Consider the following 27107-nt stretch of genomic DNA (forward strand, 5'->3'; position numbering starts at 1 on the left):
GTCGCAACATGTAAAGGTCTCTGCGTTTGTAACTTTCTTGATCGCGGGGGGGGGGGTTTGGCAATAACTGTGTTATTAATCAAATCGCTGATTTTCTGAGCGTCACTGGCTTTTGGGTATTTTTGTGATCTACCACAAACGTAATTCCTGCTCCGTCCAACCGTTAAATCAGTCCTGCATAGTTTACAGGAGAATGAAATTCCATAAATACTGTAGATTTCCCATAGAGTTGTGCCCTGTACACAGTCATAATATGGTGTACCATTACTGTTGTGCACTACCCATTTTTAACTGCCAGTATGCAGTAAATCGAGTCTGCCTGGAGTCACTACTGAGTAGGTAAGAAAATAAAGTTATACAGTGATGCCGCACACAGGAAGATTCCACTGATGTGATTCAGTCAAGAAATATTACTGAAATGTTAATGGTAATGCAATCATCTTGCATCAACCATTTAACAAGCATGTTGGAAAACTTCCCGTGACAAAATGACAGAAGTACAATACACGAATTAATTGTAGTTTTAACTATGACATCATAATCTCAGAATATAGTTAATACATTATTCGTAAAATCATACAAAGCACTAAGCTGTGTCAGTTACACCTACTATTGAAAAATATTTGGAGATCACGGGTATTACAACAGAAGATACATTAATTAACAGTCTCCATAATTGTAACAGTGTAGTTAAAGCATGTGATCCTGATACTGTGTCATTTATAAAGAGGATTTGATGATTTCTTTTCATCTTTTTGTGATTACATTTTTCAAAGATTGTATTAAAAAAAACATTGCTTAGTTGTTGTTTTTTTTTTCATCATTTTGCACGCTGCCTCCAAACTCGAATTAGGTGTGAATTTCGGCTTCTAATTTTTCTTGATAAACGATTGTTAAAAGTTACGCGCTCTGTTTCTGTCACTGCCTCTTTAACCGCCGTATATTGGTTAATTAATAGCGACCAGCTGCTTTCTATAAAAATGGCTTAGACGCCGGGTGGCGGAGAGAGACGTATAGTACTCCCCATGTTAGGTGCACTGTTTTATGTCCTCCACTAAATTTAATAATCACTTTCACGTTTGAGGTGTGTGAGTATTTTATTTATGTTTCCCATTGGTTTACCTCTCTGCATACGTTTCGTAAACTCGACTCTCAAGCGCTAGGTGTTCATTTGTTTTAGGTTACTGTGACCTAAAGTAAAATAATGTAATCATACCTGTAGCCTAGTTTATGACACTGTACTGCACCTCAGTTGTACAGTAATCCATCATGACCCTCAGTAAACAAGGGGCTATATGTATTACATTATTTCTTGGCATAACATGACCCGGATTATACTTACTTGTACGTGTCTTCCTAATCATGCACATTGGTAACATATAAATTTAACCTTTTGTTCGTCTGTTCTTTGCTTGAATTGGTTCTTTCTGGGTGTGTTCCTACAGGTTGTGGCAGTTACATAGGATAAAGAAACCACGCAACTAGTGCGCCGTTTTTTCTATTATTGTAATTGTTAAAGGTAGTTGTGCTTAAGTGTATGCATTTTCCGGTGGAAGATACACTTCCGTATTGCCGCTGGTTATTTTGTTTTAGAATGTTGCCGCCTGGTAAATGCTTGATTATATAGGGTACTTGTTGAATTCTCATAAGAATGCATGAAAATGTGTTAAATTACTGTTGTCTTTCAGCATTTTGTTATACTGTGTCCTGTGCTGTTTGTCTTTGTGTCTCACTTGGTTGGAGTAAAAACTAACAAACGGAAAATGGAAGGTATGTTTTGTTAGTTTACATTTGTAATACTCTTTGTAGCCAGATGTTGTATTTCAACTGGTTTTATAAATTTTACTGCAGCATTTTATCATGTTGCTGGAGGTCACTGATGCAACTATTGGAATGTTCTTTTCCCAGTTAAAGTTGTGTAGATTATTTACTAACTATGCATTATGGTGGATTAGGTTTTAAATCTGATATTAGTAGTAAATGATCCATGTTATAACATTAAGTCAACAAATGTGTAGCATTCATTTTTTTTACCCATATACCACACTCTTTGACAAATTAGGGATTTGTAGACTTTCAGCAGAGTAAACTATATAAATAAAATTTGCTGCTGTTCTGTTCCACCCTGCATTGCCTAATTCTCTCTTAATTCTCTCTTCTGGGTCAGTTGCACACTCCACACATTTAATAGTAATTCCAGTGTACAATAGGCAGTGTTAAGGTATGCTTTAAGAGTTATTTTAGTTTGTGGAGTTTATTCTTGCTATATGACTGTCTTCATTATACATTGTTTAGAATAAGACAAAATTGACCAAAAATAAACTGGTGCATATAATTGGGCAACTGATACACCTGAATAGAAATGCTTCAACACTGTTTTCTATGAATATTTTCTTGTATGTAATCCATAGCATCACTATTCCCAGGAATATTGTTGAATGCTGTGTGTCTTGTAATTGACTACATTGGGCATTTTGTAATGTATTGATGTCATTGTGCACTTTGTCCTGAGTCCATGTGACACTGCTTTCATGAACTCAAATTGCCACAATGCACACACTAGGTGCTGTAAATTGCCTTGCTCTCTTCATTTTGTAGCTGTGGTATGAGTAATGAATTCAACACAACTGTGCCTGCCTTTCAGCTGGAACATAGCTAACATTTTTATATTGAATATATGAAAAGCAACCACTAATATTAAAGTAAATCTAATGCTGTAAATATTTGTGAAACTGTAAGGTTAATGTACAAACTGTTAACCTGGAGATGGAGTTAGATATCTTACACACTTATTCCAATATGTTAGAGCAACTATTTGAGTTTCTACAAGATTGCACAGTATGAACTGTCCCAAAAACCTGTAGCTTTGTACAATATTTACAAAAAATGAAGGCTTCAAATTCAAAATGGCCACCATTAAGCTAGCCATCTAGAGAATCGGTCACCATATAGTTCAAGGTAATTAAATTGTCTATACATTAATTCTGGAGATTTGTGTAAATTTCCTTAATGTTACTTGTTGCCAAAGTATTTATAGAAAATTATGTAGAACTAACCTGAATTTTCCTTGCTTGTAGAAATGAATACTCCACATTTAATGGGAAGTGGACAACAGCATCAGCATCCAATGAATCACACTAGGCCATTTTTCTACGTACAACCACCTTCTCAACCTTATTTCTTATACCAATGGCACATTAACAATTCCTACAGTCACTATGGCTTTCCTGGGTCAGGTATGAATACATATTGTATGTACTGATTATCAAGGTGCTTGGGAATTCCTATCCTAAAGTAACCCTCTGTTGTCTTTATTTAGGTTTACCCTATGGGCGGCCTTATTTGCCTCCTTATCCGTACATGCAATATCCAGGATATGTTGTCCCACAGGCACCAATGCAGCCAATGGACTATAGAAGAATGTTTAATCCCCACTTTCCTTACACTGGGACTTCTGATCTACGATATAGATGCCAGCAGACATGCATGCGACGGGAAACTGCTTGCTCTGAGGTTCAGACTGAACCCAGTGATGCAGTAGAGAAGCTAATGAAACATGTTGGCAAAATGGAGACTTGTGAAGAAAAGGAATTGGATTCAGGCATGGTCTCCCAAAGTTCTGGAACATGTTTGCAGCCTGATGAGCAGAAGCAATTTTCTCTGTATGGGCAAATGGGTCTACCGCAGAGGAGTGTTCCTTCGAGAAAAAAATCTGGAGAGAAGCCACTATCCCATAAGCTTTTCAATGACTCTACTTCTGCTGAATCAAGGCAGGACAGGCTGGATGACCTGGCTCATCGTGAAGAGTGGTCTGTTAGTTCCTGTGAAGGTGTTCTACCACTTGATAGCTCTTCTGTTCATGAAGACAATGTACTACAAAATGTATATTCAGAAGAACATGAGGAACAATGTGTACCAACGTTTCCTGACAAAAACTGCCTTTCCAAAGTGCAAGCTGACAATGGTTCCATCTGTTCAAATTGGGAAAACACATTTGCTCATGATGGCAAAAGCCAACTTGAAAAGGTGACTGGGAAGGGCCACCTCCAAGGTGTTGAGCAGAACTGTAAAATAGCCTTGAAACCAACTAGTGATTCTTTATGCACTGTTGAGCCATTGACTCCTCACTTGCCTTCTGCCTGTTGTCTTGTTTATGAAAGTGTTGAGCAAGATGGCAAAAGTGGGTTCAGAAAGCCCATTCCACTTCTGGAAAGACCAGAAAAGAAAGCGGGAGACAATGAAATCACAGAAAAGCATTTGCCCAGTGGTGAGGATTTGAATTTCAGAATCCTGAAACTGCCTTTTTATACCCAAGGAGAGCTGCAAAAAGACAATCCCCTGTGGTCTGTGGATTCGCTTAACACTCTCGTTCCCCCAGCAAGTTGGCGCTCAACATTTGGGACTGCATATTACAGCTACTATCCACAGGTTGCACAGGAAAGGCAGAGTGTCCTCAGTGCATCTCTGGATGAGCTTTCCACGAGGGATGAGATGTTTTCAACAGATATAGAAGATATTGATCTAATGCCTAGTCATGTTTACAAGGGAGAGAGTGTTGATGAGGCCACAAATAAAATGCAGGAGCATGCTGACAGTGAAGACTACCACAATTGTTCCTTGAATGAGGAGGAGTGCCCAGTTTGTCCTAAAAAGAAAACGTGTGCAACCTGTGGCTCTTGTTTATCCAACTATGTGGTGAAAACCAAAGTTGCAGTGCCTGACCTTGATGACAATGAAGAGGAGGAAGATGTTACGGAGGATGAAGATGTTTCAGAAATGCCTAAAAGTCATGAGCCTCTGAAAGCTGACAGTTTAAAAAAAAGACCCCCTCAGCCTTGTACTGCTGCAGTACAGTTTCTAAAGCAAAAGTCAAAAAAAGGCTCTTGTGAAGAAGCTGGGGGTTCTGCTTGTCATGAGGAGCAAGGACTGAGCTGTCCTGATGTAGATGAGGAGCACAAGACCGTATCCAAGGCAGAAAAGTTTAAAGGTCAAGAACAAAGAAACGTTCCACAGAAACAAATGGGTTAGTGTTGCAAATTTATATACTGATCTACGCATACTGCCACTTTTATATTGAATGCATTTAGTGGCTTGCATCCCTGTCTTTCTATTTTGTGTCTTACTTGTTTAAATAAATTGAACTAGGTAGGGGCAAATTGAGAAATCGGAAATAATGCTAATTGATAACCTTTCAATTGGCAATTTTGGCATTTGATTCTGTTTACTCCTCAGCCTTGTATCGCTATGTAAAATTCTACACTTTGTTTTAAATTTATTTTTTTAGCAGACTCCCTTATCCAGGCTGACTTCCAATAGATACAAGATATCACATTATTTTTACATACAATTACCCATTTATACAGTTGGGTTTTTACTGTAGCAGGCTAGGTAAAGTACATTGCTCAAGGGTACAGCAGCAGTGTCCCCACCTGGGATGAACCCACGACCCTCCAGTCAAGAGTCCAGAATATTATGCTCATTTTGTCAACACTTGTTTGGAATCCTTTTGTATTTTGCAAATAATGGGGTGTAATCTGCACATGGTGTCTGTTCCAAAAACAACCAAATGAAGATGTTTAATGTTAACCATATTAGACTGGCATTAGAGCAGTGTTCTGTTAAGCAGATTACAAGATCAATTAAGGAGCCCTCTCCCTTTTAATTCTTTTTTTTTCCTTGTATAATAGCCTGGCACGGGATTGTGTGTGGTGTTGTGTGTGTTTTTTTTTTTTTTTTTTAATTAGAGAGACTGTGTCGTGAAGGCACAGCAACAACATCTGATCAGGAGAGTTGGGAGAGTTATGGAGCCAGACCGAGGAATAAGCCATTGAAACCGTATCCACAACCAAGGGGAAGAGGCAAAGGTAAGTCTGTGGGGATGTCTGTTTCCCCTGAGTAATTGAAGTTGGCTTTCTGTGAACTGTTACAAAAAGGATCATTTTTGTTATCGCTCTGTATTGGTAGGATGGGGGTCGTGGCAGGAGGATTTAAGTGAGCTGCAGTTTATATTCTCTTGCATGCATCCTTCTTTCCAGAAAGACCTCAAAGACAGAGGCCTTCTTGCAAGACAGTTGTGTACCAGAGGTCCAGGAGAAATGAATATGATGAGAATGAAGAGGGGGAGTTTCCAAGAAATTAAAGGGGCAGAGGTTAGTAGTAACCCTTCATAGCTGAAATGATACCTGGGGACCCATTGACCCATTTTAGTTATATATATATTTAAAAAAAGTCCTAAACTCCCAATCCATCAGCGTGTAACCACGAACCTGCTCCCCTGCAAATATTGTAGTAGATGTAGAAATAAGATGTGCTAATTCTGGGGGGGGGGGGGGTGGTCTTCTCCTCCCAAATGTTGCTCAACCTTTTATAATCCTCAATTCTCTTTCAGGATACGACAAGAGGAGGGGCACAAGATCCTGAAGTTTCACACTGCAGGACCTAACACAAAGAATGTACACGGAGCACAGTATATTAAAACATTAATGAACATGTGTTTTTGCATTTTGAATTGTTAGACAGCAGAGAACAACTTGCTGCAAGGACAAAAAATAACAGCTGTTTGCACCGATCAGTATTGCCATGCTCATGCCCGTTTAGCAGCCTTCTCATAGAGCACTCAAAAGTGACCTGTTCCATCTCCAAGGTTGTGTACACCTGCTGCGAGAGTTCTCAGGGAGGGGGAGATCCCTGCATTTATAGTATTGAAGGCTCCACTTTATTTTATTTTTTTATTATTTATTTTTTATTATTTTTTTTGAGTTGCAATAACCCTGTTCTCCCTCCCTCTGCATGAATTAGACAGTCTGCTCCTTGAATGGCTTTCACAGTAGGGTTTTGGGCAGTGGAAATACAGCGAGATTAAAATTTCTAAGAAGTGAACGTGTTGACTGTTAAACTGACTAAACAGCAGTATTATGTTCATTTGTTTATGGTGCAGGTATTTTAAGCACTGTACTGTTAATGTAGACTCCTTTCTGTACTGCACAGTGTTCTGTCATTAAATGGTTGCATTGCACTTTAATCTTGTGAATTCATTATTGTCTTGCTGGTATGTCAATATTCTAAAGGTCCACAATTTGTGTGTTTACATATCCTTTATAAAATGATAAATGAAGTATAATATGCACTTTTTATATATCTATGCAATTTGGTGTGGTACTAGGAGTTTGAGTCCTCTTGCTACCTTTTGAAAATAATGTATCCTTACTCTATTTGAATTGCATTCTAGTAAACTCTTTATGCAGATTTAGTGATATACCTTAAACAGTTCAATTTCTAGATTTTTTTTTTTTTTTTTTTTTTAATACATTTTGCTTAGCAGCAACCCACCCCCAATAATTTCCTCTCTTCCACCATTAAATAAACAAAGTATTCTCCACATTCTTGTGCTTTTGAATGTGGTTTTTTTTTAGCATCAACAGAAAAACTAAATCTGTGTGTGTGCAAATATGGCTGGTCCTTATAATCTTTATGTAAATACCAGTTTATCATTGGATTATACCCAAATACAATTAAATGTCATTAGTCCAGGGGCTTGTGACCAGTTCAAATCCCACATCTCCCACTGCCTGACTCACTGTGTGACCCTGAGCAAGTCATTTAACCTCCTTGTGCTCCCATCCTGCGGAGGAGATGTTAAGTCAGTGTCCAATTACAAGTGATTGCATATAATGCTCAGTTCACAGCCTACCTCTATAAAGCTCTTTGTGATGGTGGTTCACCAAGAAAGGCACTATATAAAGATATTCTATTACAAAGAAGGTTTATAAACATTCTTGAGTGTGATAGGTGGATGGACAGACAGATGGGATTGGTGCATAAGATTTCATGTCTTAAATGAGCACCTTGAAAAGAGAAAATAATACAAAATATTTAGACTCTCTTAACCACATCGTCTTCCTCTGTGCAAGCTCATTATGCCAACATCCATATTCATACAGTACAGTAGTTGCTTTAGCAATGGACATTTAGCAGCATTATGAATTATATCCTCCTTTTCCACAGATGAATTCCTTACTAACATCTTAGCATGTGTGTATTGCATTTTGTACAGTTTATGGCTTTACAACAGATATGGGGTTTAAATGCTGTTTTGTTTTAATGTGGTTATGAAACATCTGTATTGACAGTGTACATGTAGGAATAAAAGAGAAAGGCATACAGTCAGGCAAACTTCTCAACAAGATTTTGTCAAAGCCTTTTTTGATATAACATACTGAGAAAGACATTCACAAACTGCTCCTGAGTGAAAAGGTTTACCAAGTTACCCATTTCATAACACTTTACACATAACTAGAAAATAATGTACAGCTTTTATGTAGTATGTTAGCTACTGTTTTTGGCGGGGAATGTATTGAATTCCAAGATCACCCCACACTGTTGATTTTTTTTTGCAGTACAAAATAAAAATGAAAGTAAAATGTGCAAAAAGAAGCACAGTCGCTAATGAGTTAAAAAAAAGGCCTAATTACCCCTGCAGTATTTTATTAGATCAACTAATTAAATGCAATTACAACTTAAAACAATTAATTATCCCGATCCACACCACCTGAATAGTATAAAACCTTGCGATTGCCATTGACTTTATTCACAATCACGTTTTTAAAATGTAAATATGGCATTACTGGCATAATTAGGTAATCTTCGGCTCAGTACTTTTCTATTGTGTTACAAACAAGCCATTTAGAATCAGCCAATAAGAATGCTCGCCTAGTTACTAAATCTAATGGATACAAGTACCTTAACATTAGTATTTATGGTCAGCTGTGAGAGGAAGCGCACATTTTGCCAGAATTACTTCTCACAAGTAAGTTGATTTTTAAAATAAATGTTAATGTAGGTTTTAAACGATAACATATTTTATACTGTTTTATTTGTTTGTTTAATTGTTTTAACATTTGTGTGTCGTGCAGGCTTTCTACTACAAATACGTTTTCATTAACTGCATTCTGTCAATGCAATGTGCATCATGTTCGTTATTTCCACTTAAAAAGTAAAAATAAATAGATAGTTGAATTAAATAATAATAAAAAAAACATTTTCTCAAATAAGATTGGTGGGATTCAAACAGTACAGATAAGGGGTAATTAAGAAATAAAGTGAGGAAAATACAGAAATTATGATTTCATGAAATATAGGTGAAAATATTCTTTCAGTTTAGGAGGTGAACGTCGGATATAGTAGCCACTAGAGGCCGCTAGTGGGCGCGAAACAAACGGTGTTGAAATAGTAACAGTTTAATAGTGGTTAGGTTTAGGTCGCAGTGGTTTTCAAACTTTTTAGGCCCCGTACCCCTTTCCGAAAAATCTACTCTACCGCGTACCCCCATCTGAGATAGGGTCATGATCTACCTATGAAAACAGAAAAAATGTATTTCTAATTACTAGGCTTAAGTACTTACTGATGTTAACTGGAAAAAAGGAGGCTGTGTGGTCCAGTGGTTAAAGAAAAGGGCTTGTAACCAGGAGGTCCCCAGTTCAACTCCCACCTCAGCCACTGACTCATTGTGTGACCCTGAGCAAGTCACTTAACCTCCTTGTGTTCAGTCTTTCCTGTGAGACATAGTTGTGAGACTGCAGCTGATGCATAGTTCACACACCCTAGTCTCTGTAAGTCACCTTGGATAAAGGCGTCTCTTAAAGAAACAAATTATATCTATCTATATCTATATCTATCTATATATCTATCTATCTATCGATCTATATATATATCTCTCTCTCTCTCTCTCTCTCTCTCTCTCTCTCTCTCTCTCTCTCTCTCTCTCTCTCTCTCTCTCTCTCTCTCGATATATATCTTATATATATATATATATAATATCTCTCTTACCTGCCAACGTGCCTGCTTTTTATATCACAGATTTCAGTAAAACTACACCGATTAGTAAACAATACAGCCCATACACAAGGGTATGTTATTCTGTATTTTAAAATGAACGAATAGGACTTCAAGTTACAAAAAAATTTAAGCGGGTTAAAAAAAAAAAAAAGCCTCGATTTGCTGGCTCAGAAGGCACACAGGAATGTCAATTACTGTTCATGGAAAACTGCTATTAAACTAATAAAATTAAATTTAAAACTAAATGCCATGTAAAATTGTTTCCAAATCCAGACCAATAAGTATGGCAAAAAAAGTCCAAAACCAGGTTGTGCTTTCGAAAAACAAAACCTAGAGTTCTAATTTTAAAACAAAATCGGAAAGCAATTCTCAAAAGTTGCGCATTTCTTCAAAAACAAATGCAGAAGTGTAGAGAGAAAACAGACGGGGCATTTTGGATAATTTTTTTTTTATAAACAGGTATTTTTTTAAAATGTCAGGTAGCATGCGGTACTGTGTGAATACTGAATAACACACTGAATGTGTTTTTATTATTATTTATTTAGCTCGAATGTTATCGTTTAACACCTGAGCTGGACATCTGAGCTGGACATTTTAAAATGCCGTGTGTCTTGTGCAGTATTGAATCCAGCAAGAATAAGTGAATACTTCCAAAAGATTTAATTTGATGAAAGTAGAAAGGTGACATTTTATATGATGCAGTCAAAAATGACTTTTAGCAAAATGCTTCCATGTTAGTGTTTAGTGCAGTCGTCTGTTCAATCAGCTGCCAGACAGCTTGTTGATGGGCACTCGCTATGTGATATGAACACACGCATAGGTCTGGAGTAGGGAATCCCATTCCAGACACTTCCCAATCTCAGGAGTGAGGGATTTATTTATTTAATCCTGCGATTCCATTTTTGTAATAATAATACTGTGGTTTTGCTTTTATTAGCCTAAAAATTAGCGGCGTACATGCGTAGGCTGATGCAATCACTCCACAAAGGAGTTCTTCAACGAATTAATCATAGTGAAAAAACACATAAAGCCTTACAAGTGAAGTCGTGTACGCTCCAGCGCAGTGGTTTCACTGTCTAAGTAGGGTGGCACAGCTGCCTGCTCAACTCAATAATACTGTTATTTAAAAACAAACTTGGATAAAACACACTGAGCTGATTTAAACTACAAACACTGAACATTTAAACTCCAGAGAGTAAACGTACCTAGTAAATACTACACATTTTTAAAAGAAGCAACATCATCCCATTATTTTCTTTTTAGACTGCAGAACCACCTCCCAGTGTTGCCAGATTGGGCTGTTTTTTTTATTTGTGCGGGTGATTATATTTTTATATTTTTATATATATATATATATATATATATATATATATGTATATATATATATATATATATATATATGTATATATATATATATGTATATATATATGTATATATATATATGTATATATATGTATGTATATATATATGTATGTATATATATATGTATATATATATATGTATATATATATATGTATATATATATGTATATATATATATATGTGTATATATATATATATGTATATATATATATATATGTGTGTATATATATATATATGTGTGTATATATATATATGTATATATATATATATATGTATATATATATATATATGTATATATATATATATATGTATATATATATATGTATATATATATATATATATATATATATATATACACATGTGTGTGTGTATATATATATATATGTATATATATGTGTATATATATATATATATATATATGTATGTGTGTATATATATATATATATATATATATGTATATATATGTATATATGTATATGTATGTGCGCGCAACGAGAGCTGTAGTTGTGGTACAGCTGTATTTTGTTCAAAAATGTTTTTGTAAATTAGTGTTATGTTCTACATTTTATATATAGTGCCTTGCAAGAGTATTCAGACCCTTCCTATGGTGTCCCATTTTGTGAAATTAAAAAAAATGTGTATGCATAATTTTGTAAACTTTAATATTTTATTCAAAATTTGATTGCTCAAGCTGAAGACTTCTACGGGTAAGATAAGTGACAGTAAATGTCAGCAAAAACTAAAGAGAAAAAAACTGCAATATGTTGATTGCAAGTATTCAGACCCGTCAACTCAGTATTTGGTGGAAGCACCTTTGGCAGCAATTACAACCGCAAGTCTTTTTGGATAAGTCTCTACCAACTTTGCACACTGGCTTGGTGCAATTTTTGCCCATTCTTCTTGGCAGATTTGCTCAGGCTCTCTCAAGTTGCTTGGGAATCGCTTATGGACAGCAGTTTTCAATTCTTTCCACAGATTCTCAATCGGATTCAAGTCAGGACTTTGACTGGGCCACTCAAGGACATTCACCTTCTTATTCTTAAACCAGTCCACTGTAGCTTTGGCCTTGTGCTTTGGATCATTGCCCTGCTGAAAGATGAATTTTCACCCCAGTTTTAATCTTTAGCAAACTGAAACATGTTTTCCTCTAATATTTGCCTGTACTTTACTCCATCCTTTTTTCCTTCAATCCTAACACTTTGCAGTCCCTGCTGAGGAGAAGCATTTCAAAGTTGTCGTTGGCCTCACAGTGGCATCCCTCACAAGTTTCCTACTTGCCCGGCTGCTCAGTTTGGAGGGACGGCCTTATCTAGGCAGTGTCTGGGTGGTACAATGCACCTTCCATTTCTTGATGATTGAGTAGACTAGACTGTGCTCACAGGGATATTCAGAGACTTTGATATTTTTTTGTACCCTTCTCCTGATCTGTGCTTTTTGATGACTTTATCCGTGACTTGCTTTGAAAGCTCCTTGGTCTTCATGGTTGAGTTGCTTGAAATTCACTACCTGACCAAGGAACCTGACAGGTGTTTTTATTCTGAAATCATGAGAAGCACTAATATTGCACGCAGACAGAGGCCATTCAACTAATTGTGTGGCTCTTTTTAAGGTCATTTTGTGCACCTGAATTTAGGTTTGCCACAGCAAAGGGTTTGAATACTTACACAATCGTGACTTTTCCATTTTTATTTCATATTGTCTATTTATTTATTTATTTATTTATTTTTTTTAATTTAGTCGTTGCCAATTATTTTTATTATTTTCTCCCCAATTTGGAAATGGCCAATTTATTTTTAGGCTTAGCTCACCGCTACCACCCCTGCGCTGACTCGGGAGGGCAAAGACAAACGCACACTGTCCTCCGAAGCGTGTGCCGTCAGCCGACCGCTTTTTTTTCACACTGAGGACTCACCATGCAGCCACCCAAGAGGTACAGCGTTGGAGGACAACGCAGCTTACAGGCAAGCCTGCAGGCGCTCGGCCAGACTACAGGGGTCGCTGGTGCGCGGTGAGCTGAGGACACCCTGGCCGACCTAACCCTCCCTCCCCCCGGGCGGCGCTTGGCCAATTGAGCATTCCCCACTGGAAGCTCCCGTCCTCGGTCAGCAAAGGAAGCCTGGACTCGAGCTCGCGACGTCCAGACTATAGAGCGCCCTCTGCACTCCACGTGGAGCTCTTTTACTGGATGCACCACTCGGGAGCCCCTGTTTTTGTTTTTAATGTGTGGAGTAGGTTGTGTATACAACACATATTAATTACTGTTCCAAAGTGTCATGACTGCAAGCTTTTAAGCAACAAAATTGTGAAAACTGCGAGAGGGTCTGAATACTTTTGCAAGGCTGTGTATGTGTGTATGTCTGTGTGTGTATATGTATGTGTGTGTATATGTGTGTGTGTGTATATGTGTGTATATATATATATATATATATATATATATATATATATATATATATATATATATATATATATATAATGATTTCCATTACACGAGAGTAGATGTTAAAACTTCATGCTGATTTGAACTCGGCTCTCGCCAAGATAAGCACCAACTAAGACGTAGCTTTACAGTAAACTAATGTGATCCATATGTGTCTCCATCCATTTACGTTTCCTTCCATATGATGATGTAGATATCCTTCTGTCTGGTGTTAATGGCTGAAGTGTAATGCTGGCTCAGCTTATTTTGCCTCCCTGGCGCATCAGCACACACAACGGCTGCGATGCTGGCTCCGGGGATCAACCAAAGTGCGGCCTCCCCAGCGCATCAGCATGACAACCGTCTGGATTGAGCCAAGTAGGGTACATCTCTGGGGTTTTCAAGTGGGCACCTTCCATCCTCAGTGTTTCGTCGACTAGCCCACGACACCTCAAGAGGGCTCGACGGTGATTCTGGCGTCCCAGCATCACCCCCCTCCGTCCCCCACTCAACTCAGCCCAGCTTACTTACCTGTCCCCAGCCAGAATCTTTCCGTCTCAACCACAGCCAGTTGCTGCTCCTCTCTGCTGCTTCAGATAAGTTCTTCACTGTGCGACGCAACTCTTGGCCACTGAATCCGACGTCTCTGAGAAACCGGGTTGTAGAGTGTGCCACAAATCCTCGACAACCCACTTCCACTGGGTAAACCCGAACTCTCCATCCTCGCTGTTCCGCTTCAGTGGCTAGTTGAGCATACCGCAGTTTCTTCCTCTCATACGCCTCATCTACAGCATCCTCCCATGGCACTGTTAACTCTACCAGGTGAACAAGGCGTGCTGATCCAGACCACAAGACAATATCTGGTTGAAGGTTAGTGGTGGCAATCTCAGGTGGAAAAATAAGCCGTTGACCAACATCTGCCAGCATATTCCAGTCTCTAGCAGCTTCCAGTTGTCCTGGGCGAGGATTGGTTTTAACACCTTTTCTTGGTGGTTGCTCTCCTGGGTGGAGGAATGTTGTCTTTTGTGTGTAATGTTTTGATGGAACAGGTGGCAATTTATTGGTCTTGTTACGTTTGTCTTCCAATGCTAAGGCCAAACATCGCAGCACCTGGTCATGGCGCCAAGTAAACCGTCCTTGGCTAAGAGCCACCTTACATCCTGTCAAAATGTGCCTTAATGTTGCAGGTGATGAACACAAAGGACATGAGGGATCCTCTCCTACCCAGAGGTTTAGGTTCTGTGGTGATGGGAGAACATCATATGTTGACCTGATGAGGAAACTGATCCTGCTCTGTTCCATTGACCATAGGTCTTTCCAGCCAATCTTGCGTTGTTCCACACTCTCCCATCTCATCCATTCTCCCTGTTTGGCCTGGGAAATGGCCTTTATACACCTCATCCTCTCCTCCTGCTTTTGCACCTCGTTGACTACCAGCTTCCTCCTTTGAGCTGGGGCCGCTTTGTGCCATGTAGGAGGAGTTGAACTGAAACCAAGACCCCCTCTTCCATGCTGAACTTGCCCCATGATATCACCAATTCGAAGGGCAGCCTTTGCATCTTCCACAGCTTTCTTTGCCGCCCACTTTCTTCCAGTTTTCAACACAGGTGCTGCCTCCCTTACGCATTTATCGCGTGACTCTACTAATGTCATTTCCAGTCTGACCTTGGCGCACTTAAACTCCTCGGTTAGAGCAGAGACTGGTAGCTGCAGTATTCCTTTACCATAAAGTCCCACTCTGCTGAGGCAGCGTGGAACTCCCAACCATTTCCTGATGTATGAACTGATTAAAGCTTCCAGCTTCTCTACTGTTGTCAAAGAAACCTCGTACACAGTCAGTGGCCACAGCAACCTCGGCAGTAGACCAAACTGAAAGCACCAGAGTTTTAGTTTACCTGGTAGAGCGCAGCTGTCTATGCTCTTCAACCCTTCCACTGCTTGTTGTCTAACTTCTCCCACACGAACTGTGTCCTTTAGATCCCCGTCGTACCATCTCCCAAGACTCTTCACTGGCTTCTCAGACACTGTTGGTATTGCCTCACCATTAATGAAGAATGTTTTATCTACTACTTTGCCTTTAATTATAGAGATGCTCCTTGATTTAGTGGGCTTGAATTGCATTCGTGCCCATTCAATGTTATTGGTTAATTTGCCCAATAATCGATTAGTGCAGGCTACTGTTGTAGTCATGGTTGTCATGTCATCCATATATGCTCGAATTGGTGGTAGTCGCATTCCAGAAGCCAAGCGCTCTCCTCCTACTACCCATTTTGATGCCCTAATGATTACTTCCATTGCCATGGTAAAAGTCAGTGGAGAAATGGTGCATCCTGCCATTATTCCAACCTCTAGGCATTGCCATGTAGTGCTGAATTCTGAAGTTGAAAAACTGAATTGCAAATCTCCAAAATAGGCTTTCACTAAATTTGTTATTGTCATCGGTACACTGAAAAAATCAAATGCTGCCCAAAGTAGTTCATGTGGCACTGAACCATATGCATTAGCCAAATCCAGGAATGTCACATGGAGCTCCTTCCTCTCCTTTTTAGCTGATTGAATTTGTTGCCAGATCACATTGATGTGTTCTAAGCAACCTGGGAAACCTGGAATGCCCGCTTTTTGTATTGACGTGTCAATGAAGCAGTTCTTTAATAGGTAAGCTGACAATCTCTGAGCAATAATGCTGAAGAAAATCTTGCCTTCTACGTTTAATAGGGAAATGGGACGAAACTGACTGATGCTTGTAGAATCTTTTTCTTTAGGTATAAAGACTCCACCTGCTCGGCGCCATGCTCTTGGTACAACCTGTTTTTCCCATGCCACTTTCATCAATTTCCACAGAATTCATAGAACTCCTGAAGCACTCTTGTAGACTCTGTACGGAACTCCATTAGGCCCTGGAGATGATGAAGCCCTTGCTTTTTTCACAGCTTGCTCTATTTCTTTCCACTTAGGTGCACAGTCCTCCATTTGGTATTCTGGTGGATTGATAGGTGGGATGTCTGACGGAATTGACATAGACTCCTGCCTTTTTTAATCTGTATGTGTTTCCTCCAAATATCTCTCCAGCTCAACCTTAGATGCTTTTAGTGTACCATTCTCACTGGTGAATAACTTCTTTACAAATTTGAATGGGTCTTTATAAAAGTTAGCTCTCGCACGCTCCTTCTTTTTGTAGCGTTTCCGTAGGCGCTCAGCTCTGCGCAATGTTGCAAGCTTATCTTTTATGACCTTTTGTAAGAGATTGAGTCCCTCCTTCTGACTTTGTTCTGCTCTTCTCCATTGGTTCCTCAGCTGTCTCCTTTCTCTAACTAAGCGTTCAATCTCCTGCTGCCGTCTAGACTTTCCAGGAATAGTTTGTACTTTTTCCTTCCTTTTTTCAACTCCAAACCTCTCACTTCCATATGCGTAGATGATGTCCCCAAATTTATCCAGCTTCTTTTCAACTGTTCCACTTAATCTTTCCAATGCAACGCAGAGATCTGTGTTTACTGTGTCCCATGCAGTTTTCTCACAAGCTCTTGGCCATTTAACTCCAGGCTTGTGCCCGTTGAGGTTCTTTTCTCTCTTATGCTGGTTTGTCTGACCGGGTTCACAAGGATCATTAGGTTCATCACTAACTGTGTCCATGCAAGTCCTCCTCACATCTATGACAGGGGTGCTGATATCCTGCGAACTGTGGTTTGCTTCCTGTCGCTGGATTTCATTCGACTGAATTGACTGACTTCGTAAGAAGTACTGATCAATGCGAGGCCCTTGTCCCTTCTCCCTCAAGCATTTCATTCTCCCTTGATGAATCTTCAAACCCCTGACCGTTGTCGCCTTGCTCCAGCCGCAGACACAAACCTGGAGTTCCATGTCTTTGTTAACTGCAGATCTTGAACTAGTCTTTTGTGAAGTACTCTCCATACTCATATCCGTTTCCGTTCCTAAGTCGTTAACCGTGTTGTCCACCGTTGAGTCATCTTCCGCCCCCGCTCTCGCAGACTCTAGGGGTATTTTTCTCTTTAATTTCTTAGAAGCCTTGGGCGGGTGTCTCCAGCATCCTGTAAACACAGAGCTGGATACTGCCAACAAGGGTAGCTAACCCTTACCAGCCCCAATGGGGTCTCTTTCCTCCTGTCAGCTGTCTCTCCAGGCTGTCACAAGGTCTTTCCCTTGTTGCCAGCTGCGCTATTCACAGCAGTCACTGGACGTATCCAGATCTTCATGATTTCCATTACACGAGAGTAGATGTTAAAACTTCATGCTGATTTGAACTCGGCTCTCGCCAAGATAAGCACCAACTAAGACGTAGCTTTACAGTAAACTAATGTGATCCATATGTGTCTCCATCCATTTACGTTTCCTTCCATATGATGATGTAGATATCCTTCTGTCTGGTGTTAATGGCTGAAGTGTAATGCTGGCTCCAGGGATCAGCTTATTTTGCCTCCCTGGCGCATCAGCACACACAACGGCTGCGATGCTGGCTCCGGGGATCAACCAAAGTGCGGCCTCCCCAGCGCATCAGCATGACAACCGTCTGGATTGAGCCAAGTAGGGTACATCTCTGGGGTTTTCAAGTGGGCACCTTCCATCCTCAGTGTTTCGTCGACTAGCCCACGACACCTCAAGAGGGCTCGACGGTGATTCTGGCGTCCCAGCATCACCCCCCTCCGTCCCCCACTCAACTCAGCCCAGCTTACTTACCTGTCCCCAGCCAGAATCTTTCCGTCTCAACCCCGTCTGATTTTCTATATTTTTCACATTGCATTTGGTCAGATTTTTTTGTGGGTTGTACTAGTTTATAGAGGGAGTCTGAGAGAAAAAATGCTTCTTTCATTTGTTTGGTGTGCAAGGTAATCAAACATGCAATTTTCAGGTGTGAAAAAGTTATTGCCCCCCTAGTTAACTCAACCCAATTAAAGGGATAATTCGGGTCAGCTGTTTGAGTACTTTGGTTAACAACCAGGCCTGATTTGGGCCAGCTCTGCCCAATATAAATTTGACTACATTGGGCCCTTACCGTCAGAGTGAAGTTGTCAGCACACAGGTTCTAGAAGCGCATCATGCCACAAACAAAAGAAATTCCTGAAGACCTCCGGGAAAAAAAGTTGTTGATGCTGGTCAGTCTGGAAAGGGTTACAAAGCCATTTCTAAGGCTCTGGGGCTCCACCGAACCATATTGTCCAAATGGAGAAAGTTTGGGACAGTAGTGAATCTTCCCAGGAGTGGCCGTCCTGCCAAAATCTCTCCAAGAGCAAGGCGTAAAATCGTCCAGGAAGTCACAAAGAACCCGAGAATAACATCCAGGGATCTGCAGGCCTCTCACCTCTGCTAAGGTCAGTGTTCATGACTCCACCATCAGAAAGACACTGGGCAAAAATGGGATTCATGTCAGAGTAGCAAGGCGGAAACCATTGCTCACTAAGAACAACATGAATGCTCGTCAAGTTTGCCAAAATGCACCTGGGTGATCCTCAAGAGTTCTAGAACAATGTTCTATGGACAGACGAGTCAAAAGTGGAACTTTTTGGCCAACATGGGCCCTGTTATGTCTGGCGAAAACCAAACACTGCATTCCACAGTAAGAACCTCACACCAGCGGTCAAGCATGGTGGTGGTAGTGTCATGGTTTGGGGATGCTTTGCTGCATCAGGACTTGGACGCCTTGCCATCATTGAAGGAACCATAAATTCTGCTCTGTATCTCCTGTAGAGAATTCTACAGGAGAATGTCAGGCCATCCGTGTGTGAGCTGAAGCTGACGCGCAGCTGGGTCATGCAGCAAGACAATGATCTGAAACACACAAGCAAGTCTACATCAGAATGGTTGAAGAACAAGAAATTTAAAATTTTGGAATGGCCTAGTCAAAGTCCAGACCTAAACCCCATTGAGATGTTGTGGCAGGACCTGAAACGAGCAGTTCATGCTCAAAAACCCACAAATGTCACAGAGTTGAAGCAGTTCTGCATGGAGGAGTGGGCCAAAATTCCTCTGAATAAATAGACTTGCATAAATGACAGCTTTGTGCAGGGAGCTGTCCAATGCTGACATGGGAAAGTAAACTTTCACCAATATCTGCTTTCATGGTTAATATCCAGCCTTGCCCTTTGGATGAAATTGACATTCCAAAGGCTGAGCTGGATAAGCTGGATCCATCTCTTCTCGGCCTTGTGATGAGTGTTGGGCCGTGGAGTAACATAACCCAGTACATTTTGAAATATGTACCGTACATGATGGCATGCACAACTCGGCATTTTCATTTTGTCCATGTGCACTCCACGCTTAACCAAGTAAAATTGATTTGTTTCGAAAGTAGAGTATTTATTCACCACCACAATAAATGTGGCATAAGTAATAGAAAGGAAGCCATTTGCAATGTGTACGCAGTGTATCGAGCATTAATACCTCTCAACGTTTTATAGTTTAACATTTATCTTCGTCTGTGCTGCTTAAGGTTTCTGTTTTGCTATTTGTAGAAATGAATCCTCCTCCACCTTCAGTGGGAAATGGACAGCATCCTGCAGACCACACAAGGCCATTTTTCTACATACAGCCGTCGCAACCTTATTTCCCATACCAGTGGCACATGCAAAATCCCTATAATCCATATATGGGCTTTCCTGGTTCAGGTATGAAAAGTTGAGAAACTAACATGTAATACAATTGAGAACGAAGTGCATGAAGAGACCAATATTAGAGCTGATTTACACTGCCCTTGCATGGTATTGGATGTTTATTTAAATATTCATATAAAGTCTTCTCATGGGCCCAGTCATTGGCCAGACAATTAAATACAGTGAATCAAGGTTAGATTTATGAAATATGGCACCATAATTTTGGAATAAGTTACTTTATAATAAGGCATCAGTCGTCTATGAAGACGTCATTGGCTTTATGCAGTAGCAAAACAATTCCCCCTCCCTCGTTAACTTATAGATACATATTTCTTGATATACTTTCTCCCTCAGCCAGTCCATAACCATTAAAATACCTAAGTATTCTGGGAAATGTTACGTTTTTGGAAGGAGGGGTAAAGTGGTGTTTGTTTGTTTGTTTGTTTGTTTGTTTGTTTGTTTGTTTGTTTTTTTTAGGTTACAATTATGGGTATCAACATTTACCCCCCAACCCTTATGGGGAGCTTCCTGGATATATTGTCCCCCATGCTCAATTGCATCCAGCAGATTGTAGAAGAATGTTTACTCCTCACTTTCCTCCTACCATGGCTTATCATGCTAGACGATTTCGATATCAGCAGAACACCATGCATAGGGAGATGACCAGCTCCGAGGTGCAGACTGAACCCAATGGATTGTTAAACAACTCTGAGCATTCAGGCAGTACTGAAACATGCGATGCAGGTCAGGGACGGGGATCAGATTCTGGGTTGGGAACTAAAGAGACTAATTCCCCAAGTTCTGCAATGCATTCTGGGAGTTTGCATTCTGATGGTCAGAAGCAAAGTGGACAAGATAAGGAGGCAAGTCCTTCAAAGTCCAGGGGTGCAACTCCAAATAGCTACGTCTTCCAGAAGGAGGAAGTGAGAATAGAATGTACGGACATGCCAACAGCACTTAAGATTTTTAGGTCTCGTAAAACGACATCTGAATCTACCCAAAACAGGTCAAATGACCTGGTTCAGTGCGACGTTTGGTCTGTAAGTTCCACAGAAGGTGTTCTACCCCTTTATAGTTCTGTTCATGAAGGCAGTGCAATGCCAAACACTGAATGTCCAGAGGAACATGAGCAATGTGTGCCTGTCTTTCCAGACGTATTACTCCTTGGAGCTCCGCCCTCAGATAATGTTCCTACTCTTGCAGAGAAAAAGAGAAATGTTGCTCGTGAATGCGTAAGCAGACCTGAAAATGCATTACAACAAGGTCAGCTGGTTGACCAGGACAGCAGAACTGTCCCAAACAAGCTTACTGATGAGAAAAGTGTGGAAAGGAATGTGGGAGAAAAGGGAGGCTGTCTGATAAACCCGGTTAAAAATATTTGCTGTGAAATAATCCAATTGCCAAATACTGTAGAACAGTTGGAAAGAGTTAATGAGTCTGTATGGTCAGTTGAGACATTGGCCCCTTACTTCCCTCCTGTCGGATCGTTACTTCACCAAGGTGTTGAGGTGAACTGTGAAAGTGCATCTAAAAATCCCTCTCTTGAGAAAATCCCTGAAGTGGATAGAGGAGATAATGTAAATCAAGAACCGTCTTTGTCCCGTGATGAGGCGCGGTTCAAAATTGTGAAATTGCCCTTTGAGCAACGAATTGCAACAGGAAAAGATCTGCAGCAACATGATGAATCCATATGCTCTGTGGAATCACTACCTACATATGTCCCTGCTGCAAGCTGGCTATCTGACTTTGGGAATTTATATTTTTGCAGCAAATTACCACAGGCAGCACAGCAACTTCAAAGTGCTTCCTGTGCCTCTGCAGATCACCTTTCTTCGAGAGAAAAACAGATATCGGAATGTGAAGATGCTTCTCGTGGCTTCTTGTCCAGTTGTGCATACAAGGAAAGACGAAGGCAAAATAGAAAAGCAGACGTTCAGGGTAATGCAGACGATGAAAAGATTTGTAAACCTTGTTTTAATAAGAATGTGTCAGGCACGAAAGAGGAATCGGAAATTAAAAATTGCACTCACTGTTTGTCAAAATTAAACTTGCATGATTATAAAAAGTCTAAGGCTGCAAAGGATACTGAAAAAAGCAGCAAACTGTCCTATCCGACTCCAGCTGATCTCAATAAACAAACTTGTGAAGCCTGTAAATGTGCTTTAATAAAAGTTGTGAAGAAAAAGAAAGGTCCAGGATCTAAAATCAAGGACTATCTCAATGAAGAGAATCCAGGTGAGGAGACGACGGAGGATGAAGTCGCCGTTTCAGAAATACCAAAGAAAAGCTGCACGTCTAGGAAGGTTGCTTGTGTAAATAAGACAACCTATCAAATGAGACTGTCTGAGCCTTGCCCTGTTGCTAGGCAGTTTCCAAAGAAAAAAGCAAAGAAAGGTTCCTGTGATGAGACCAAGTGTGTGTCTCATCACGATGCCCAAGAACAAAGCCACCCTGATGTAGTTAAGGAATGTTATGAAGAGTGTGCAACCATGTTGAAACCAGATGCATGTAAAGGTCCAGAGAAAAAGAATGTTGCGAAACAAATTCAAACAGGTAAGAATTACTTATTTTTGCTTTCCTTTTAGTATATTTGATAAATGCATTGGGGAAATTTATCTGTTTTCATTTTCTCAGAGGGCGTCTATTGATGGTAAGTTCACTCGAGATAGCCAGAGAAACGGATAATGAGAACCAGGGGAATGTCTCCTTGCATGTAGTATTTAATTGATTTTGAAGTGAATATGCAGTTGGGAATGTAACCAAAAGTAGTAGTTGGAGTGGGAAAACTACCTACAGCTATGGCCAAAAGTTTTGCATTACCTTGGATGTTAGGAGTGAGATATATTCGATCTCTCTATCATTGTACATCCTATTTAATGGCATTTTCTCATTAAGTATAAGGTCGAACAGATCTCACATATATGCAAATGATTGAGCAGACAGAGCCATCACCGGTATGTCCTCAATCTGATGGTCTCATTACTTTTATCTTCAATGATAAGTTTCATGACAATTGGCTTACAAGTAAAATTGGAAATTGCGTATCAATTATTTATGCAAAGCAAAACAAAGCGTCCGCTATGTTGCTAGATGCTCTCAGGCTGAGCCATCTGAGTTCACATGAAGAATTTCTTTCTCTTGTAACAATTTAATTGAAGGCTGTGCAATTTGCCTAGAAATTCCATGGAAAGAGAACATGGTGGCAACCGACAAGGGAAGCTGGGACCGTTCTGGGGCCAGACCGAGGAATTTCAATAATCCATGGAAATCGTACCCCCAGCCACGGAATACAGAACAAGGTGTGTGGGTCGTTTTTAAACTATTGAAGATACTGTGAGTGGGTGTGTTTTTTTTTTTTATTTTTATTTTTTTTTTTTGATAGAACTATGGATGCTCAAAGAGATATATAGAAATTTATTTAGAATTCTCGTTCTTTATAAATCTCTCTTTTTAGAGCGGTGTCACTGGAAAAAGGTTCCACGCAGGCCAGGTGTGTACCAGAGGCCTTGGAGAGATGAACGTGATGAAACTTACGAGGGGGAGTTTCCAAGACCACACCGAGGAAGAGGTTTGTATTTCTATTTGGGGGAGGAAGGAGATAAGTTGTGAAACCAGCTGTAAATTAATTCTGGAGAGAACCATTGGTATATAATTTTATAGGCAGCTTAAAGTGAGTAATGTGCCTCAATTGTACAGTGATTCTCTGGCATCTCCACACTGATGTGGTCTGCCCCTTCCAGAAAAGTTAGTTACAGTTTTCCTCCTAAATAAAGCTTATCATATTTCTTTCTTTTTTTTTTTTAAGGATACAGCAAAAGAAGAGGCACAAGATACTGAGTTGTTCACTGTTGCACTTGTTAATAAAAATGACACTTTTAATACTATATAATGAACTACACAGAAATCACTAAATTTAATAAAATATTTATGAACACATATCTGTTCCAGATTTATTTATTTTTTCAGATTATTAGTCTTGTAAGTGAAAAGGTTAACATCGGATCTTTTCAGGAAGTTCTAGGCTTGACTCTGAAGCACAGAAGATGCTGCTGACGACAATCAAGAGCAAACTATACTTAACAAAATATTATAGTTCTTAAATACTTACAGATTTAAAACCTGTATCGACACACAAATATTCATTGCATGTGTTTTACCAGTAAGTGTCATTCGAACATTTGATTCTTGCTCTAGGGTACTAGTTGTAAGATGTTTGGTCACTCTTTTTTGGTACCAGAGATCCACAAGAAAATGTTGGTACTACAGGTGTTCTCCACAAGATGGCATTGTATCCATTGCACCGAATTTAAAAGTACAGCAATTCAGCTGTTGAATTGCAAGCTTGAATAAAAGTAATAAAGAAAATCACCAATATGCCACTTCTGTCAAGAGAGCAGCGCCTTGATGCAATCGCCATGTTGGAGGCTGGACTAGGGCAGCGTACTGTGGCTCACTGTCTTGGGTGCTCACAGCCAGCAATTTCAAACCTGGCAAGACGTTATAACCAGACACAGTCTGTCAATGACAGGCCACGAACTGGGAGACCAAGAGTCACAACACCTGCCCAAGATCTACAGATCATTTTGCAGCATCTTCGTGATGTCAATTGTTAATCAGCACAATAAAAAGTCACTGCAACTGCTCTAAAACAGTGTCAATTTTCGATCACATCTAGTGAATTTTATCCAAATATATAAGTGATAAGTTTCTTTTGATGCTCGGTATACAACCTCATTATAATTCCTTGGATTTGTACTCTCCATTTTTTGGCTATATACCCCACTGTTTTGTTTGCCTTTTTAATTGCTTCCCTGCACTGTCTGGCTGCTGACCGTGATTTAATTTAGTATTTGGATCCTACATTTGTGTGACCGGCTTATAACACTGATATACACGTGTATGTGGTCTAAATCTTTTTTAATTTACTGTCTGTTGAGCTTTGCGTCATCTGCAAATTTGACAAGTTTGCTAATTATCACCTGATCCAAGTCATTTATGTAGATAAGAAACAACAGGGTTCCAAGCGCGAAGCTCTGCGGCACCCCATTGAGTGCATGGCCTCAGATAGGTTTCCCCACTTACAAATACACTCTGCTTCCTGTGTTTTAACCACTTAGTATCCACTTGCATGTGCTTCCATGTATTCCACCGGATTGCAGCTCTTTGTCAAAGGTTTTTTGAAAGTCCAAGTACCTGATGGCGTAGGTGCTTTGTCTTTGTTCTTGAAGTGACTTGTGCAAAGAAGTCTAGGTGGTTTGTCGGACAGAAGTGCCCTTTTCTGAATCTGTGTGGGCTGTCTCCTATGAAGCCGTTGCTATATTGATACACAGGTAGGTTCCCTATTATGATTGATTTAAAAGGGGCTGATGGGTCTGTAGTTTCTTTCTCCGCTTGATCTCCCTTTTCAAACATTGGTACTACATTTGCATTGCGCCAGTTGGTTGGGGCATAATCTGTCTTGATTGATTTGTCAAACATCTTTGCCAGCAGTTGGTGGTTTTTTTTTTTTTTTTTTTTCTTAAGAACTCGAGTATATACCCTCTGCACCCTGGGATTTTTTAGATTTGAGAGCCCCCGGTCCTCTTGGTACTTTGATTTGATTTATATTAATGCAGACTGATAGCCACCATTTACCCCCAGATTATGACACAATGTCAGGATGCGAGTGGTGTAGGGAAAGAGTGAATGTCCAACTAGTAGGTACAGTTCAAAAACAGTCCAGTTTATTCTGCTGTGTACTGTACAGTGCTTTGTGCTTACTATTTATTTATTTTATTTTTTTTTGGATAAAAAGTGCTATATAAATGACATTTTATATATATCAAAACAAACCCTTCTACCAAAAATGGTAGGAGGGGTTTAAATGGTGGGTTGCAGTCCCAAAATAAACAGTTATACAAAAATATAAATTTACAGTTCAAGCGCTTGGGGTGCTGAAGGTTGCTTCTGGTGCTGTGACAGTGCAAGTGATGCTGGCCTCCAAGCAACAACTCTCGATTTGCTACGTGTCTGCACCACAATAAAACAAAAGCACAGTGCTCTAGCGCGTTAGTGTATCGGCATAAGAGGCCATACTTGTGTAGCTGCTTCCCTTTTGTACTGCTAAACTCCTCCTTGTGATCAGTGCAGCGCCACACTCTATCTAGTCTCCACACACAACACAGCTGATCACAATAGGTGTTCAGCAGTCTAAAGCCCGGGATAAACCGTGTGAGGCATGCGAGGCATTTTGCCGCCTGTGTCGCTGGCATGGCTTTCACATGGTGTTGGACAGATCAGCGCTGGATGATACCGCTAATCCCGCGGTGCCACTCAAATCGAAACGAGAGAGATTTTTTCTGACTGGCACATGGTACAGTCTGTGGATTAACCAATCATAGCCAAGTGCTGACAACACGTGCTTGCCAGAAAAATCATAAATGAAACTGTTGTCTACGGAGGTGTCCAAGCACCCTGAAGTGTTTGATCACTCCCATATTTCATACAAGTAACACTGGCACAAGAATTTTTGCCACCCTCCCTTATCACTTTTTTTTTTTTTTTTAATTGTGTGTGTGTGTGTGTGTGTGTGTGTATATATATATATATATATATATATATTATGTGTATATATATATATATATATACACTAAGTGTACAAAACATTAGGAACACCTTCCTAATATTGAGTTTAACCCCGTTTTGCCCTCAGAACAGCCTCAATTCGTCGGGGAATGGACTCTACAAGGTGTCGAAAGCGTTCCACAGGGATGCTGGCCCATGTTGACTCCAATGCTTCCCACAGTTGTCAAGTTGGCTGATAGTGGATCTCTACTCCGAATAGCTTGTTCCATCTCATCCCACAGATGCTCAATTGGATTGAGATTTGTTGACTGGGCAGGCCACTGCAGTAAG

General features: G+C 40.0%; 2 protein-coding genes across 4 annotated transcripts; both read left to right on the forward strand.

Moving 5' to 3' along the window:
- The first annotated feature begins 981 nt into the window (after positions 1-981).
- Positions 982-7021, forward strand: LOC117394335 (bucky ball-like). 2 transcript variants are annotated; one of them, XM_059018756.1, is made up of 7 exons: positions 982-1084; positions 1689-1770; positions 3078-3236; positions 3320-5023; positions 5745-5864; positions 6036-6149; positions 6389-7021. In XM_059018756.1, the coding sequence occupies exons 2-6, from the start codon at positions 1764-1766 to the stop codon at positions 6137-6139; spliced, it is 2094 nt and encodes a 697-aa protein (XP_058874739.1). In that variant the 5' UTR covers positions 982-1084; positions 1689-1763; the 3' UTR covers positions 6140-6149; positions 6389-7021. The 2 variants fall into 2 exon arrangements, with proteins under 2 accessions (XP_058874739.1, XP_033848377.3); XM_033992486.3 differs by lacking the exon at positions 1689-1770 and having other exon boundaries at positions 997-1084.
- A 1700-nt stretch (positions 7022-8721) lies between these two features.
- Positions 8722-24149, forward strand: LOC131726640 (uncharacterized). 2 transcript variants are annotated; one of them, XM_059018757.1, is made up of 6 exons: positions 8722-8806; positions 20076-20228; positions 20691-22766; positions 23372-23512; positions 23668-23781; positions 24019-24149. In XM_059018757.1, exons 2-6 carry the CDS (start codon positions 20078-20080, stop codon positions 24048-24050), a joined length of 2514 nt encoding a protein of 837 aa, XP_058874740.1. In that variant the 5' UTR covers positions 8722-8806; positions 20076-20077; the 3' UTR covers positions 24051-24149. The 2 variants fall into 2 exon arrangements, with proteins under 2 accessions (XP_058874740.1, XP_058874741.1); XM_059018758.1 differs by having other exon boundaries at positions 23390-23512.
- Positions 24150-27107: the final 2958 nt, after the last annotated feature.

This window comes from Acipenser ruthenus, chromosome 3 (genome assembly GCF_902713425.1).
Source record: "Acipenser ruthenus chromosome 3, fAciRut3.2 maternal haplotype, whole genome shotgun sequence".
NCBI lineage: Eukaryota > Metazoa > Chordata > Actinopteri > Acipenseriformes > Acipenseridae > Acipenser > Acipenser ruthenus.

Bases quoted from the DNA above. Each gene is read 5' to 3' on its own strand.
- LOC131726640 (XM_059018757.1), top strand. From the start codon at position 20,078: ATGAATCCTCCTCCACCTTCAGTGGGAAATGGACAGCATCCTGCAGAC. The intron at 20,229-20,690 runs GTATGAAAAGTT...TGTTTTTTTTAG, and splicing joins TATGGGCTTTCCTGGTTCAG to GTTACAATTATGGGTATCAA. The intron at 23,513-23,667 runs GTGTGTGGGTCG...CTCTCTTTTTAG, and splicing joins GCCACGGAATACAGAACAAG to AGCGGTGTCACTGGAAAAAG.
- LOC117394335 (XM_059018756.1), top strand. The intron at 3,237-3,319 runs GTATGAATACAT...GTCTTTATTTAG, and splicing joins CTATGGCTTTCCTGGGTCAG to GTTTACCCTATGGGCGGCCT. The intron at 5,865-6,035 runs GTAAGTCTGTGG...CCTTCTTTCCAG, and splicing joins ACCAAGGGGAAGAGGCAAAG to AAAGACCTCAAAGACAGAGG.